Raw genomic sequence first — 17,205 nt, forward strand, 5'->3', positions numbered from 1 at the left:
AGTATTTATTATTATTATTTTACTGTTGAGTGCTCGCCCTTGTGTCGGGGTACATTCACGGCTTGCGGAGAGTGCGCTCAACGTGCGGACGCCTGCCAGAGTCTTACGGGTACAAGCAGCACGCAGCAGCTGGGTGGCGCGTCGCTCCGACACACGGTGATGGCGGGTATTCAGTCGGTCACGGTCCACTTGGCTTTTTGTTTTTGGTTTTTGGTGGAGCGCTCAAGCAAGGCGTGGATGTGTTCGTCCGCTCGTCTCGCTCGCCGTTGACGACGTCAGTCGTTACGTGCTCACGTGTGGACGACGGCTGCCTCGGCCTTGTGACGTTGGTGCGTGTTGACCCTTGTGACGTGCGACCGCTCGGCTGAGTTCAGCACACGACGCAGGAAACTGCGAGGTCACCAGCTCCACCCCGGCTTGGGGTCACAGTTTGCAGTCACTGACAGGACGGAAAAAGCACAAGCCATCCATCTGGATTGGGGCCGGGGTGGGGTGTGTGGGTGGGTGTGTGGGTAGGGGTGTAGGGACAAAAGAAAAGACATTTGTCTCGCAAAGCGCCGTGTGAAATGATAACGACTCTACGGCCAACCGGCGGAACAAGCCAGTAGGCAACTCCGGAGTCACGTGTGACGTGAGACTTCGGGTTCGGGTGTTATGTCACGTGGTGCGTGTGCGCGCACATTAGTTAGTATGCGTGAACGGTCACTTTTACCCTGCAGTACCCTCTGAAAGTTATATTGACCCTACTAGTTACAGTCAAGTCATTGACCCTACTAGCTACACTACCCTCTGTAAACTCATTGACCCTACTAGCTACAGTACCCTCCGAATCACATTGACCCTACTAGCTACAGTACCCTCCGAATCACATTGACCCTACTAGCTACAGTACCCTCCGAGTCACATTGACCCTACTAGTTACAGTACCCTCCGAGTCACATTGACCCTACTAGCTACAGTACCCTCCGAGTCACATTGACCCTACTAGTTACAGTAGAGTCACATTGACCCTACTCTAGCTACAGTACCCTCTGAGTCACATTGACCCTACTAGTTACAGTACCCTCCGAGTCACATTGACCCTACTCTAGCTACAGTACCCTCCGAAAGTTATATTGACTACTAGTTACAGTACCCTCCGAGTCACATTTACCCTACTAGCTACAGTACCCTCCGAGTCACATTGACCCTACTCTAGCTACAGTACCCTCTGAGTCACATTGACCCTACTAGTTACAGTACCCTCCGAGTCACATTGACCCTACTAGTTACAGTACCCTCCGAGTCACATTGACCCTACTAGCTACAGTACCTCCGAGTCACATTGACCCTACTCTAGCTACAGTACCCTCCGAGTCACATTGACCCTACTAGTTACAGTACCCTCCGAGTCACATTTACCCTACTCTAGCTATAGTACCCTCCGAAAGTTATATTGACTACTAGTTACAGTACCCTCCGAGTCACATTGACCCTACTAGCTACAGTACCCTCCGAGTCACATTGACCCTACTCTAGCTACAGTACCCTCCGAGTCACATTGACCCTACTAGTTACAGTACCCTCCGAGTCACATTGACCCTACTAGTTACAGTACCCTCCGAGTCACATTGACCCTACTAGCTACAGTACCCTCCGAGTCACATTGACCCTACTCTAGCTACAGTACCCTCCGAGTCACATTGACCCTACTAGTTACAGTACCCTCCGAGTCACATTTACCCTACTCTAGCTATAGTACCCTCCGAAAGTTATATTGACTACTAGTTACAGTACCCTCCGAGTCACATTTACCCTACTAGCTACAGTACCCTCCGAAAGTTATATTGACCCTACTAGTTACAGTACCCTCCGAGTCACATTTACCCTACTCTAGCTATAGTACCCTCCGAAAGTCACTTTATCCTACTCTTATCGGCAGCACTCCCTGACCTCCCCCTGCGATACGGTTGCCCCACTGTCCCCCTCCCTGCAGCACCTGCTGGCTGCTGTCGGCACCGAGAGAGGACTAGAGAGGCCGTGGATAGTGAGAGCAAGAGCTGCTGATGGCGCCAGGTGGGGCTCTCAGCCCGTGTCCTGTGTGGTGTGGCCGCCACTGGGCTGAGGTGCGCAGGGCAAGACTGGGAGCCCACACAGCACCTAGTGCCAGCCGACAATGCGCCTAGCGCCAGCCCACACAGCACCTACTGCCAGCCCACACAGCACCTAGTGCCAGCCCACACAGCACCTAGTGCCAACCCACACAGCACACCCACACAGCACCTAGTGCCAGCCCACACAGCACCTAGTGCCAACCCACACAGCACCTAGTGCCAGCCCACAATGCACCTAGTGCCAGCCCACACAGCACCTAGTGCCAGCCCACACGGCGCCCTCACAAGGCGGCATCCATCAGCAGGGAGACACCGCCGTGACTAGCAGACAACACAGCAGGCGGCGTGTGCAGTCTTGTTGGCGGACAGGTAGCAAACAGGCGCGCAGCACTCAACCACGGGTACGGCAAGTGACTGAGGACATGTCGCTACCCGCCTGGGCTAGTGTCATCAGGGTGGTCTGGGTGTGTGTGTGGGGGGAGACTTGTCATTCTTACCTTGAGATTTGCTAGTTCGTCCGCTTGCATGTCGGCCACCCGGACGCAGGTCGCTGGGAGGGATGGCTCACTCGGGGGAAGTGGTCTCTGTCTTGTTATTTGGTTTGTCGGCTGCTTCTTTCAACCCCATTGCTATTTTTTTAATTAACTAGATTTCACAAACTGCAATGATGTGAGAAAACTTCAGAATGTTATCTGTGACACAAGTGAATATTTCCCGATAGAATAGTTTGTGATTTGGGCATTTCGTGTTTCGTCATCATAGATTCTTCCCGGCCTCTTCCTCTAACCGCTGGCTGTTGTGACCTGTAACACAGCAGTTTCAATTGTCCGGCCACAATAAAGATGTCTTCTCCTTCCTGGGACAGAAAGAGAGAGAGAGCTAGTGATTGTGAAATTCTGAGGCTGTCTACATCCTCCTCTTATTTTGCATTTTCTATCCCCTTGGCCCTCTCCTGACCAATTTCACTGTGTGTAGTGTGTACCTACGCTCCCTCACTGTCAGTATTGGCTGAACTGGGTTCAGTTCTTGCCTCCAGCACTTTGTTCTTTCTCTCCATGTGGCGCATGTTGACAGGGCTAGCAACCTTGCCGTGACTTAGTCTTAGGTGCTGGCTTCCTAGCTGTAATATAGCCTTAGTCGCTGGCTACCTAGCTGTAATATAGCTTTAGTCGCTGGCTACCTAGCTGTGATATAGCTTTAGTCGCTGGCTACCTAGCTGTAATATAGCTTTAGTCGCTGGCTACCTAGCTGTAATATAGCTTTAGTCACTGGCTACCTAGCTGTGATATAGCTTTAGTCGCTGGCTACCTAGCTGTGATATAGCCTTAGTCGCTGGCTACCTAGCTGTAATATAGCTTTAGTCGCTGGCTACCTAGCCGTGACATAGCCTTACTTGCCGTGATGTAGCCTTTGCTCCGGGTAAGACATTAGTATCCCCCCACTCACCATCAGCTGATGTATTCCCCATCCCTAGTGTGCTCTTGGTGTTTGCCGATTTTTTTTTTTTTAAGTTTTCGTTCTTTCGGTGAATTGGCGTGTGCGGATGGGACTGATGGGTATTTAGGTGGATGGATGTGTGTGTGAGAGAGAAAAGATTTTATGACTACAGTGTAAGCAAGTGAGTGGATGTATGTGATGCTTGACACTACTCTTTCCGCTATTTTCTGTTTGCAGATTATCGAAGTCAACAACATGAGCAAAGTCAAGTTAAAGTACTGGTGAGTGTCTCTACCTTTTTGCTGTCAACAAGTGCACTCAGGCTTTTGCCACACCACGTGATTGAATTGATTGTGAGAGAGAGATATCAATTACCGTGCGGCACAGTATAGTCAAAGATGGCCAGTAACATGTCTCTGGCTGAAATCGCTGAAAGCTCATCAGACAAGCGGTGAGCTCCGCACTTGACAGCAGTTAGATACGGGTGCATTGAAGAGGGCAAGCAGATGAAGTCACTTGTGTAAGAAGATACGGGTGGAAGGGAGCTGCGTGTTGTCGCGGGTCATTGTTCATTTCACGGTTCGCAAGATTTGTCCAGTTGACCATATCGGACTTATCCCCCTAAAAGCGGAACATGACATGGTGGCCTCACTTGCTACCTTAGGTGTGCGTGTCTTCACACCTGCGGGGAAAGGCAGCTGAGGTGAAACTTAGATTTCACTGAAAGAACCGGCTGACCATCGGTCACTTGCGCGTACACTCTCCAAACATGGAATCAGAAAACGCAGGAACAGTCGCCGCAGTTTCAAACACCGGGCCGCGTTCTTGTCGTTGATGTGTAGCGATGTCTGCTGTGGAGGAAGAGGCCTGGTGTGATGACACTAACTTGCTGTTGACTTTTGTTTTCAGCGGAGTGCCCTTCAACACCCCCCAGGTGCGCCCTACCATCGAGCAGATCGACCAGTCGTTCGGGGCCACACACCCAGGCGGTAAGTCGGTGTATCGTACATGGAGGACGGGTCACCGCCACATCAGCTATTCCCATGTGGTGATGAAGGGTGTCTGGCATTCAGGCAGCAACATTTACTTACAGTCGAATGATTGACCTTTGCTCTTGCCCTTCATGCCAGCTTGTCAGTATGTGGGTAGCGAGGACTTGCTTCGTACATCAACGATGACGATCATTGTGGTGGTGCAACAGGCATGGTGGCCTGTCTCCTCCCACTTCTGCACCTGGCGTCACTTCCGTCTGTGTAAACGTGATAGACAGCGGCATTGGTTTCAGTGATAATAAATGATCATCACTGTTTCCCAGCTTCTTACACTTTAGTTTAAAGGGAGAGGTCTGTTATGAGTACAGCTGACAAACACAAGCCCCTTTATTTCTATTTTGTTTACCACCAGCATCACCATCTCTGTTGTCTTCCTCTTCATTATCGAGCGGTCCGGTGGTGCAACGGTTAGCGCCTGTCACCAATACAGTGAAGGTTGGCTGCCCAGAGTTCATTTCTCGTCTCGGGCACGCTGTTCTTTCTCTGCACGTGGCATCTGTTTACAGGGCTGGCTGCTTGCCGTAATATTGCCTTAGTTGCTGACACGGCGTAAAACACTAATTCCCCCCCCCCTCCTCTTCATTATCACCATAACCATCATCAAAGACTGTCAGTGACTGGAGCAGATGCTTGGCTTCTTGGAAACCAGACCGATAGAGAAATTGCATAAATTATTTATAGAGTAGTGCGGTTTTGTAGAATAATGTTTCCATTATTTGTCCAGTTTTAGAAGGCTGAAAGCAGTGTTTGTGAGAAAGTGGCAAAGTTGACAATGGTAAGAACAGAGCCTGTTGCTGAGTGTTGGTGTGTGCATGTTGCTGCCTGTTGCTGAGTGTTACTGTGTGCATGTTGCTGAGTGTTACTGTGTGCATGTTGCTGAGTATTGGTGTGTGCATGTTGCTGAGTGTTACTGTGTGCATGTTGCTGCCTGGTGCTGAGTGTTGGTGTGTGCACACTGCCGCTCAAGCAAGCAGCCAGGTGTCGGGACCCTAACCTGCTATGCGTTCTCATGTACTTGCAGTGTATATAACAGAGAAGCAGCTCTTTGTGCTCAACTTCAGGGGGCTGTCCTTTGAATTTCCTATTGACTCCAAATTTGAGGTGAGGCCCCAGAAAGTGTTCTCCAGCCCACTACATTTGATTTTTATTATTTGCTATTTTCATCAGTGTGATTGTGACATCATTATTTTTCCATTACCAAGAGACGGTAAAGCTTATGTTACACTTATGTTGGCTTCTGTGTCCTCCACTTAGCAGTAAGTATCATCCATTTTCTATGCATGGCTTCTGTACACAGCCTTGTTGCCTGAGGTAGGTCAGTTTCTGTGTACACGAGACATTTAGAAAGTCTTGAACCGTAATCTTTCTCAGAGTTTCTTGGTGTTTATATTGATAATCCTCTAGATCACCATCATTCTGGAGTTTACAAAAAATGAAAAGAGGTTGCTTCCATTTGCCTCTCTTTAAGTCTTTTCTCCACCATGACAATGCGTTAGTTGACACTGCTGCCCTGACGATGGTCGCCATTCAGCAGTCTCTTGTTGAGTTGATATAGTTTACCTAGCATTTACAGATGTTGGTTGTTTTCCCAAATCAAAGAACCTCTGAAATTCATAATGAGATCATTGAAGCTGTGAATGGGGAGTTGACTGAAGAGGACTTTGTGTTGACCACAGGATTAAGCACTAGAAAATATGCATTGATTGATTACATTAGAAAGTCTTGAATAAATTAGACTTTGGTGCTTGAAAAAAAAATTGTCTTCTCAAATTACTTTCCCTTTGAAAGGCTCAAGACTTTCTGAATGCCTCTCCTGAGCACATCAGCTGTAGGTCTGTAAAGCAGAATACATTCCACATAAAGTTTTGGAGGATGTATGTGATATTGAAATCAACTTTATTTCATCAGAGGTCTTTGTATAACAATATGTGAAATATAAATATACAGTTAAGATCAACATTGTCACTGCTGATAGCACATCACACACATTGGTCACGCTGGCGTGCAGTACCTTTGTAGTGGCCTGCAACTGTCAAGAGAAACTGGCGTTTTACTAACATTTCTAGTATTCCCGGCACCTTATTCCAGTGGTTCTCAAAGTATTTCGCACCGCAGACCGCACTTTGAGAACTACTGCCTTAGTCACACAAACATTAATTTTCAAAGGGAGATAGTGTATGAACAGCACAAGCATGACATGGATAACTTCTGTCCTTTTTTTAATATTGGACTTACAGAAGGTGCTTCAATTTTTATCCAAGGACTTGTGACTTTTATGAATTTTTTATTTAATATTGGTTTCAAGAAACTTCTCAAAGCTTCAGGGCTAAGACTGCATTGACTTTTAGTGAGGTGCATCTAGTAGAGAACTTTGTCTAGCTTAGAAGGCTGGCAATCCTTGGCTGATGGCAGAATAAAGCAAGGGTGAGATTGTTACTGTCAGCCTGGCTATGTGATACTAGGAATTCTGCAGACTAGCGATAATAATCTGCAGAAATACTTCAGCTACATTTTCAGCTGAGACCTTGTGTGTCCTGCAGCCTAAATATGCGCACGGCCTGGGGTCACTGCAGTTCCCCAATGGAGCTTCCCCAGTGGTGGCTCGCATGTGCATCTATGCTGGCAGCAGTCTGACAGATTGCAGGTGACTGATATTTATTTGCATTTACATGTGACCTCGTTTACTTATATTGGTCAGGTTGTAGTCTGTTGTATGCTGCTTGTTTATATACCAAACCTGGATGAACTGTTACATTTATCATACTTTGCAAGAACCAGTAGTCATGTCTGAAACTCTTGTGAAGTATAATCAAGAGGTGCCATTCTTGACACTTTGAAAGATGGTGTACAGTAAAATCTCTTTATTAAGACCTTACTAATTATAACTCTCTCTTAGTTACCATCCCAACATTTTTCAGGGCGAATTTCTCTACATAAACGTCATCTCTAGTACGACTACCCCCTTGTCCTGACTTACAACCAACAGTTGTTATGACTTTTTTTGGCTAAAAGTTGCATGTTGAAAAAAATGAAGTACGCTTTAAAATAGACTGCTTTAAAATAGGCCGCCTACCCTGTATTATGATTTTCAGCAGAAATTATGTAAAAATAAAGTAAGTACATTTTGAAAGAGACTACTTGTTCTGTGGGTCACCTTTCATTTCGACCCAAACCATGTTGCTCCAGTCATAGCTACCATATTTTCCCAGTACTGAAAGTCAAGTCCATCCAGACTCAAAAGACGAATTGATCTCCAGTGACATGAGTAGGTGTTAACATAAAATATCATCAAACGAGAGATGTGTTGTTGGAACAGCTACCGTCGTGCTAAACAATAAAGGCTGCTCTGTAATGCACACTAGGAGAACAAACCCACAATGGCACATAATGGGATTTTCTTTTGAATCAGCTTTTTTTAAAAAGACTTTGTCTCATTCTTCAGCTTGAAGATTTGTAGTAAATGTATCTGTAGACATCTGGTTAAAATCTCACAATGACATATAAACATTATTTTCTCTTAAATCAATTTTTAAATAACCTTATTCATCATTGCTCTTTAGTTTGAAGGTTCTTATTAAGCGTGTATGCATGAATTCGTTTAATATAAAATGGATGTTATTCCTTGAGCATGCATTTAGCCCATGCCTGAATGATTCGGCTTTTGGTGTTGGGATGATATGGTCATGGAGGAGTCCACTTGACTCAGGCAGGAAGTCCATATAGCTGAGGTGATATGATGTTTGGTTCAAATGACACCCAACATGTTGCCTCTCTACCACCGCACATCACTTGATCGTGCTTCATCAATGATCTTTTGCTAAACTCACATGAGAGATGCTTGTTTGAATGTTGTTTCTTTTCTTGTTGCAGGGCACCTTCTCTGCCTGTCACATGTTTCCATGGAAACTGCTTTTTGGAGTGTCTTGAAGTTTTAAGGGAGCACAATGTAACACAAGGGCTTAAGTTTCTGCTTGCTACTGAAGGTATCTAGTAAAGAGTGTCAACATCAGTGTGTGTTCAGAGAGAGAGAAAAAGGGAGAATCTCCTGGAGTTTTACTTTTTTGTTTTAGATCAGTGTACTGCTGAATTTCTGATGTCTTTAACCAAAGGCATTGTGGTCACTTCTCTGAGTACTCTTCCCAAGAATTTTCATTTTATCGATACATTCACTTCTGCTGTAATATTGTTTTGTGTTGTCTTTTTTAATGACTTTTTAATAACAGGTTTTATGTTTGTAAGATTTTGTTGACTTGGAACATTTTTGTTGACGTAAAACTTTGATGTGCCTGATAGACATACAGTGCTAATAATAGTACGTGATGATATTGCCTTTTATTAGGAGGTTTGCTGATAATGTTTCTTGTTAGCAGGTTTGTTGGTAATCATGTCTCTTGTACTACTGAGAGATTTCACAGAGCATTTTGTGAACTTGTGACAGGCAATGGGCAGGGCAAACTTCTAGATCCCAGGAAAAAGTCAGTGGAGCGCATCATACACTTTGGGGACTCGTGCCAGGTGGATGACGCTTATATCATTGTAGCATTGTGTATGCTGTGCATTGTGTATACAGTCCACTTGATTATGCTCTGAATTTTTGGAGACTTGTTGCATAGGCACTGATTATACTGTACTTGTGCATAATCTATTTTAGCCCTTTACTGACCTATCTTGTAAAGAATATGTAAACACCCTTAATGTATCACTTTTATAAGGTTAGCCACGGTTGTTTTCATAGGGGCTATGCTGAGACAAACTGCTAATGAGTGTGATTATTGTCAGATGATTTCATTTTTTTTTTAGTGCAATCTATCACTTTAAGCACTTAAGCCTAATAAGTAGAAATTTCCAGCTCTGTGGATTTTTTAAAAGTAGTTCATCAGTTATTGACTTTATTGCTGTGGCAAGTTTTCTTTGTTCATGGCTACATGTGATTACAGCTGAGCTTGCCTTAGTATGAACAACAACAAATGAGTCTCAGGACAAAAAGTGTGATTACACATACAAGCACTTTGGGTGTCTAGTGTGTTGTGTTAGTCGTTCCAGTTTGGTGAGCCTGACATTGACACATCTGTGTTTCTTAACCAGGATGTGGTTAGTGCACTGGGCTGCCCCAGTAAAGTCTTCTTCAAACTGGAAGATAAGATGAAAATCCATATGCCTGAAGCACATAAACGAATCAGGTCTCGCAACTCGGATTACTTCTTCAATTATTTTACTATGGGTGTGGTAAGTTGTCTTCATGCATGATGTAGGAGCTGACAGTTGCTTGACTGTGCTTATTATCAGTGCTTAGCAGTCTCTCTGCTCAGTACCTATAGCCTCTTAGAAAGCCCCTACCTGTGGATATTCACAAGCCCTGTAAACTTTAAGTGGGCATGTCTATACGTTAGGAATGTATTTTTAGAGAGGACAGTGGTGTCTGTTACCAGCTGTTTAACTTGGAAAATCAAACATTGTGAACATATGTTCATTTCAAACATCTTACAGATTATTTTGGTACTTTCTTTGTTTGTTTTTTTTACTTCAGTGTATATAATATGGCCTGAACTGGCATGTTCATATGTTTTATCATCATCATCATTATAATTTACTAATGGTCCAGGATTTGTTTCAGGATGTGCTCTTTGATGCAAGTACACATCTAGCAAAAAAGTTTATCCTGCACACCAACTATCCTGGCCATTATAATTTCAACATGTGAGTAGACATTGAGGCTACCATCACTTGCAGGTACCATGGCTTGATGTATGGGTACTGAGATGTGGGCACTTCATGCACGCTCCTTGTTGGGCTTAATAATAATAATATGTTTATTTATATAGAGCCTTTCCCCACCAGTAAAGGTGGGCTCAAAGCACTTCACTAAAATTTAAAAAAAAAAAAAAACCCACACACAAACATAATAATAACAGATGCTGGTCTCAAAAACAATCACTCAAAAATAGCCAGATTCTAGCAGTAAGATCATTAGGTTAGTTTTACAATCATCAAGAAATGGCCAGATTCTGTTCAAGAATTTCTGGTCTGAAATACTGGAGGCAACCATCAGCATGTTGGAATAGTCATAGACTGTTCACGAGCGCTGGCCTCCTACGACTGTGGGGAGAGAGAGAGAGGTGTGTGGAGGCCAGTCAGATATACCTCTCCACTAGCTGATATTAAAACATTACTACGTCTCTGTAAAGTCAGTATAAAGAGATGATTTCTGCTAGCCTGACTGGATCATTCCTTTTTGTAGAGTCAACATATAAATAGTTCATTGATACTGTCCTTAGTGTGAATCACTCCTCTGTAGAGTAAATAAGATTACATAGTAAAATCACAGTGGAGCTACATCTTGATGTGACAGGTACTACCTCTGTAGAGTCAATAAGATTACATAGTAGTCTTCTCAACTTTATCTGATGCATGTGGCATCTGTTTACAGGGTTGGCTTCCTTGCTGTGTTATAGCCATAGATGCTGGCTCCGTGTAAAACACCAGTTCCTTCCCCACCCCCCATTCTTTTTATCTGTCAGGTACTGCTTCTGTAAATAGGAAGAGCATCTAGTAGTCATCTCTCCTTTATCTGACAGGTACTGCCGCTGTGAGTTCAAGCTGCCAGTGGTGCTGGAGAAGGTCAAAGTGCATGGTGGCCAGGGGGATGAGGACCCACTAATTATTACCGCTTACTCTAGGGTGAGTTACTACACTTCATACTTATTCTCACATAATGTATTTCTAAGTGCTGTTGTTCGAGGAATATGTTTGAATGATGACCACAACAGTCACCAGTTGCACACTCAATACTTAATATTGGATATGAATATCGCTGCTAAGTGACATTGCACAAGGAACACGTCTTAATGATGGCCACCACGTTCTGGACAATCACCAGCAATCACACTTGCACTTGCCACTACATGCACTGTTATATGTACACCTTTATAAACTAAATTCCTGTCTACATCTGCATGCACATGGACATACTCTGCAATATACATTATTAACTGTACACTTGCCAAACATTTAAATCAAGTTAAATTTAACATTGTATAAAACTAAATTATAAACCCGTCTATGGACCAGGTGGTGTCTGGCTAATGCCAATAAATACTGCATGTACCATTTAGTCTTTAGGTGATGCCAATACGTAATTTATGGAGTGGTCAGTCTTTAGCTAACTACTAGCAAGATTATTGCTTGTTGAGGTTTGTGATTATTGGGGATTGACAGAGCTTTTGGTCACAGAGTAGGACAGGCAAAGATTAATCCACTATTGTAGTAGTGCGAGGAATGTCAAGTTGAGCTGTTCGTTATCTTTTAATCTGCATATTGGATAGAGATTACTCCAGTAGCTGTACTGTAGTGCCACAATGTCAAGTTGAGCTGTTTGTTATCTCATAATCTACATATTGGATAGAGATTACTCCAGTAGCTGTACTGTAGTGCCACAATGTCAAGTTGAGCTGTTTGTTATCTCATAATCTACATATTGGATAGAGATTACTCCAATAGCTGTACTGTAATATCACAATGTCAAGTTGAGCTGTTCGTTATCTTTTAATCTTCATATTGGATAGAGATTACTCCAGTAGCTGTACTGTAGTGCCACAATGTCAAGTTGAGCTGTTCGTTATCTCATAATCTACATATTGGATAGAGATTACTCCAGTAGCTGTACTGTAGTGCCACAATGTCAAGTTGAGCTGTTCGTTATCTCATAATCTACATATTGGATAGAGATTACTCCAGTAGCTGTACTGTAGTGCCACAATGTCAAGTTGAGCTGTTCGTTATCTCATAATCTACATATTGGATAGAGATTACTCCAGTAGCTGTACTGTAATATCACAATGTCAAGTTGAGCTGTTTGTTATCTTGTAATCTGCAGTGGAGTGAAATTCAGGCTTTGCTTCTACGACCTGAACAGCGCCCAGTCATTCTGAATCGGGCATCCTCCCTGAACACCAGCAATCCTTTTGGCTCAACCTTCTGCTATGGCGTTCAAGACATTATCTTTGAGGTCAGTTACTGAAGCACCAGGTTTCTGCAATGGCAGAGGGTGTTAACAAATGGTTTCTCATTATTTGAATGCCATCCTGGAGAAGTACATTAAATTAAATTCCCAGCAGGTCAAAGGATAAATAACTTCTTCTTGTGATCCAGATAGTGCCTTAATATGGGGTTTTCGTGTAAGTCACATTAGAGGGATCAAGTATTATGTGTTGCTGAACTATGTGTGTTTTCTGCTGTTCATGTTGTAGCGCTATGAAGAGCTTTGGTCTCCCTTCAAAGCCAGTAGTCAATAGCAGTAGTTTTGTCTAGTGTTTACATCAGCAAGTAGATAGCAAGGTTTTGTTTTACGAGGTAGCAGGTTGTGGGAGAGAAATTTCAGTACTTTTCTTATTATTTTTAAATATTTTGAGAAGAGTTGTGGCTGTTATAGCTATCAGTGCAAATTGCAATCATTTTGTTGTGATCGTCAATGTCCAGGTGATGCAGAACCAACACATCGCCTCCGTCACCTTATACCAGCCACATCTGCCCTCCTGATGTCCTTTAGGGCTGCTGGAGCCCGTTGACAGCCACACCTGGCCTGCTTGATGGGAGTGCTGAGATTTCCATCTTGTGCCTGCAAGCAGTCAGTGGCAGCACTGGTGTATGGTGGGCCAGCTAGGAACCAGACTAGGCACCAAAGAGCACAGAGTAACACCTCTGTGCTGTGTAGGCATTCAGACATTCTTTGTTGCGTAAGAACTACTACACTGTGGCAACTTGGTTTGTAGACTACAGCTCCTTGAAATTTGTTGACCTGTGCTTTTCTTTTCCCAGTAATTGCACAGTTGCAATTAAAATATGCCATCGTTGACTTTGACATTGAACAAGGCAACAGATTTGGGGGTTACAGCTTATAGAAAACTGTTGCTAATGGAGGAGACTGCTGGCAAATACTGTGGTTGCAATATTGTTCCGTCTGTATTGATGAAATTGATCAAAATGAAGTCCGCTATCTGTTGTGTTCTCAGTTTTGGGCATTCCATGTCACGTTTTGATCATTTCATTGTACTTTACCTTCCGTGTGGATATTTTGGACTTTCCACAACCCCAGCTCTTCATTGTGCTTGTAATCATGGCTTCAGAACATGCATCTCTGGGGTCACGAGGAAAAGCAGGAAGTGTGCAATTAAGGGAAAGGCAAGTGATGAATATCTTTGAGAAACTTTTGCACTCAGTTTGTTCTTTTTTTTTCAAGCAGGGTATTGTAGAGATGTGTCTCAAACATAAGTCTGTTTCATTTTTGAGCTGTGAAGGTGTGTGCGCACAGCATAAAGCACAAGGTAAACACGAACAAACTGCTTCATTTGAGTTGCACATTGTCTGTTGAAGGTTGGGGATTGAAGTACAGCAAATATCATCCACTAACTCGCTTTGATTTGCTGTTTGTCTGTGTTTTTAAATTGTGCTGCAGATGGAAGTGTGGATTCTGGTCATTTCTTTTAAAGAAGTACAAACTGACAATTATGCACTGCTTATGGCTGATTGATGTCGTGCATGTGAGTGCTGACTGAGCTTGAACGAATGTTAACACTGCATCTAAGTTACTTCATGAGTGTCCTGAATAATAAGATCATTTTCTTGTTTTTCTGTAATTTAAAAAAAAAATTAATCTGCAAGGAAAGCTTTATTAAGAGGAGGGAGGGAGAATTGGTGTTTTACACCAAGCCAGCAACTAAGGCTACATCACGGCAAGGCAGCCAGTTCTGTAAACAGATGCTACATGCACAAAAAGAACAGCGTGCCCGAGACGAGAGCTGAACCCAGGACAGCCCACCTCACTGTATTGGTGACAGGTGCTAACTATTGCTCTTATTTAGAGGAAGTGGAGAAGGTAATTGTTCACTTTTCAACTCATCTGTTGACAGCTGTTGAATCTGTGAGGCTGAACCTTCTGTAAATTGCAGCTTTAGTCAATGGCTTTCATATCTGTGATGGTTACATGCACATGATTATGGAAGACTGTTTAAATTGAATTAAATACCTGGATGGATTTTTTTCATTCTGTCCTCTTACCCCTGTGCAGCAATTGTGGCATGTGGCACTTCCATGTCACAGTCATGTGGCACACTATATTCTGGTGCCAGTGATCTTGTCATCAGGTAGGAAATGATGATTGCTGTGCTGTGTGTGTTGACCGTGTGTAATCTTTTTACCTTACTAAAAGACTAGAAGATTTGGATCTCAGCACCATGGCACAGAGGTTAGTCACAAGCACCGTATGTGGTAGCACGGAGTCTAGTTTTATCAGCAGATGCTAACATATTTTTTCTGTGAGATCTGAGATTTGCTTTTGAACATTTTTGTGCATTAGATTATCCACAGGTATGGGAAAGCATTGTCATCATAATGGCCAGTCTACAGCTATCATGGGCAACAGTGCTGGATGCAGGAACAACAGCTACTAGTATGTTGTTACAGACCAACACAGTGACAAGTTTTTATTCTTTCTTGCATGCCGAAATGACCTAGGAATTAATATGCAGGTACCTACAGGATGTGTTTAAAGTGCACTTTTTCTGTAACTGTGGTGTTAAATTGTATTATTAAAGTTTTCTGCATCAGACATTTGTTGCCGCACTGACAGTTTTTGAATGAGATTTGATTTGAGGACTTTCCTCTTGTGCTTTAATGGTATCATGTAATGTTTGTGTCAAAGGTTTCACCTAGCTGTGAAAGTGTGAAACTTAATTTCTTCAAATGTTATAGATGACAGTCTTTTGGATTTTTGGATACTTAGTCAAGTGTGTTGTGGAAGAGCTGAAGTCTTTCAGCTAAGATGTTTACAAATGCATTTCCTTACTGGATGAAAGTTGTCATTAAGTTTTCATATTGTTGTTCATGTTTTAAATTGATTCATTTATCTCTAGCGCATCCAAGTCATGGCTGAAATATCATGATCTAAGGTAAAATTGTTACTTGTAAGGTAAGGCCTGTAAGTGAGTTGGTGGGTAAAATAACAGTCAACTGCAGCTTTACACAATTCTCTTGACAGATGTTGAACGTTAAGGGTGTTTAGATGCAGGAAGGCAACTGAGCATGACTGGCAGTCTGAACTACAGCTAGGCGCTACGTGGGGCATGTCCACCAATATTTATGACCCTGGGCCATGTGTCCACCACTGTTTTTAACACGGGCATGTGTCCACTAGTGGTTGTGACAATAGGACATGTGCCCTCTTAAGTGTTCCTGTCATGTTAGAGAGCTTCTGTCATACATGAGCACTTAGGGTGTCAGGGTGTTGTCAGTGTAGCGTTCCCATGTCATGGGACCACACTCTGGGTTACGTGTCTACCAGAATGTTCATACCACAAAAACATAGTCACATCAGGTGCTCAGGTGGTTTTTCTTTGCCAGTCTTTCAGCATACAAGGCAAGAGTAGCTACAAAAGATACTGATTTCATTTTACAGTTTTTTTCTCATTTAAGACTAATATTCATGCTCAAGCTTATCTCACATTTGTATGTTTTCAGAGTGTGTGCTTGCATGTAGGTGTAAGAGTGCATTACATTTATTTGCTTCCATGTGTGACAGAGAAATATTTTTAGAGTAGCATCGGATAAATTGTTTTAGACTGACAACCAAGATTAAGAGAATTAGAGAGATGAGTTCTAAGTCTTAGAGAAAGACTGGTAAGTCACAAGTAGACTACATGCAAGCTGAATACATGTACATTAAGTACAGAGAGCAGGGTACTAGTACATTGTGTGCAGAGAGCATAGTATATGTACACTGAATACAGAATACATGTAGCTTGTGTGCAGGAAGGATTATGAGTACATTAAGTGCAAGACTCGTAGTACAAGTTCATTGTATGTGCATACAGTGCGTGTAGCATGCTGCTTGTATAGCATTGGTGTAGAAACTCTACATGGACACAAAGTTCGGGAAAAAAGAGAGCTGTTAAGACCACATTTGTTTCTCTCCCACTTGTATGAGGTCCTCATCAGTAGAGGCCTGCAGGTATCGGCTTCACGCAGGTGTATCCAGGACAGCAAAGTCAGTTTCCCTGTTGAAGGGAGACAAGCCAGGAGAAAGAGATGCTGGATCATGTCAGACCCTTGCCACACTGGAGATTTTGATTGGATATTCTCAGGTTATTCATAGCTCATTTTCCTTGTGATTATATGCCTTCGGGCTGCTGTGCAAAAAAAAAAACACCTTAGATTGTAACAAAGCATTCCCTCTTTCTTCTCGACCGCATTTCTTACCATGAATGGGCATACATACCTTTTAATGATGAATTAATGAATTAAAGATGACTTTCTGATCTCTAGCATTTCTTCCCCTGTGTAGTTTGTTGGCATTTCAGAATGGTGGTATAGACTGAGTGTAGTTTCAGCACCAACAAAGTCAAAAAAAAAGCCGAACCTGAAAGAGGCAGACTGCAGTGAACAATAAACCAAGTAGTCTCTATGAGAGCTTACGATCTCATTCTCAATCCATGTGTGAGATTTCAGCCATCAGCAGTTTCACTTGAGCACAGAAACCGTTTGAAAATGTTTCATACCTGCAATGGTACACGGACTTTTCGCCGACGGACGTTTCGCCGCCGGACGTTTCGGAGCCGGACGTTTTGCCGACC

General features: G+C 43.2%; 1 protein-coding gene across 1 annotated transcript in view; it reads left to right on the top strand.

Moving 5' to 3' along the window:
• Window positions 1-16,896, top strand: part of LOC112576924 (UPF0183 protein C16orf70 homolog) — a 28,287-nt gene extending 11,391 nt beyond the window's left edge. Inside the window, exons 4-14 of the mRNA XM_025259803.1 lie at window positions 3,768-3,811; window positions 4,440-4,519; window positions 5,604-5,683; window positions 7,123-7,226; window positions 8,453-8,565; window positions 9,021-9,097; window positions 9,668-9,808; window positions 10,197-10,279; window positions 11,158-11,260; window positions 12,456-12,587; window positions 13,058-16,896. Of these exons, the coding sequence (XP_025115588.1) occupies window positions 3,768-3,811; window positions 4,440-4,519; window positions 5,604-5,683; window positions 7,123-7,226; window positions 8,453-8,565; window positions 9,021-9,097; window positions 9,668-9,808; window positions 10,197-10,279; window positions 11,158-11,260; window positions 12,456-12,587; window positions 13,058-13,117 (1,017 nt within the window). The 3' untranslated portion in view covers window positions 13,118-16,896. The remainder of the gene's footprint in view (window positions 1-3,767; window positions 3,812-4,439; window positions 4,520-5,603; window positions 5,684-7,122; window positions 7,227-8,452; window positions 8,566-9,020; window positions 9,098-9,667; window positions 9,809-10,196; window positions 10,280-11,157; window positions 11,261-12,455; window positions 12,588-13,057) is intronic.
• The last annotated feature ends 309 nt before the right edge of the window (window positions 16,897-17,205 follow it).

Source organism: Pomacea canaliculata, linkage group LG12 (genome assembly GCF_003073045.1).
Source record: "Pomacea canaliculata isolate SZHN2017 linkage group LG12, ASM307304v1, whole genome shotgun sequence".
In the NCBI taxonomy this organism is placed as follows: Eukaryota; Metazoa; Mollusca; class Gastropoda; order Architaenioglossa; family Ampullariidae; genus Pomacea; species Pomacea canaliculata.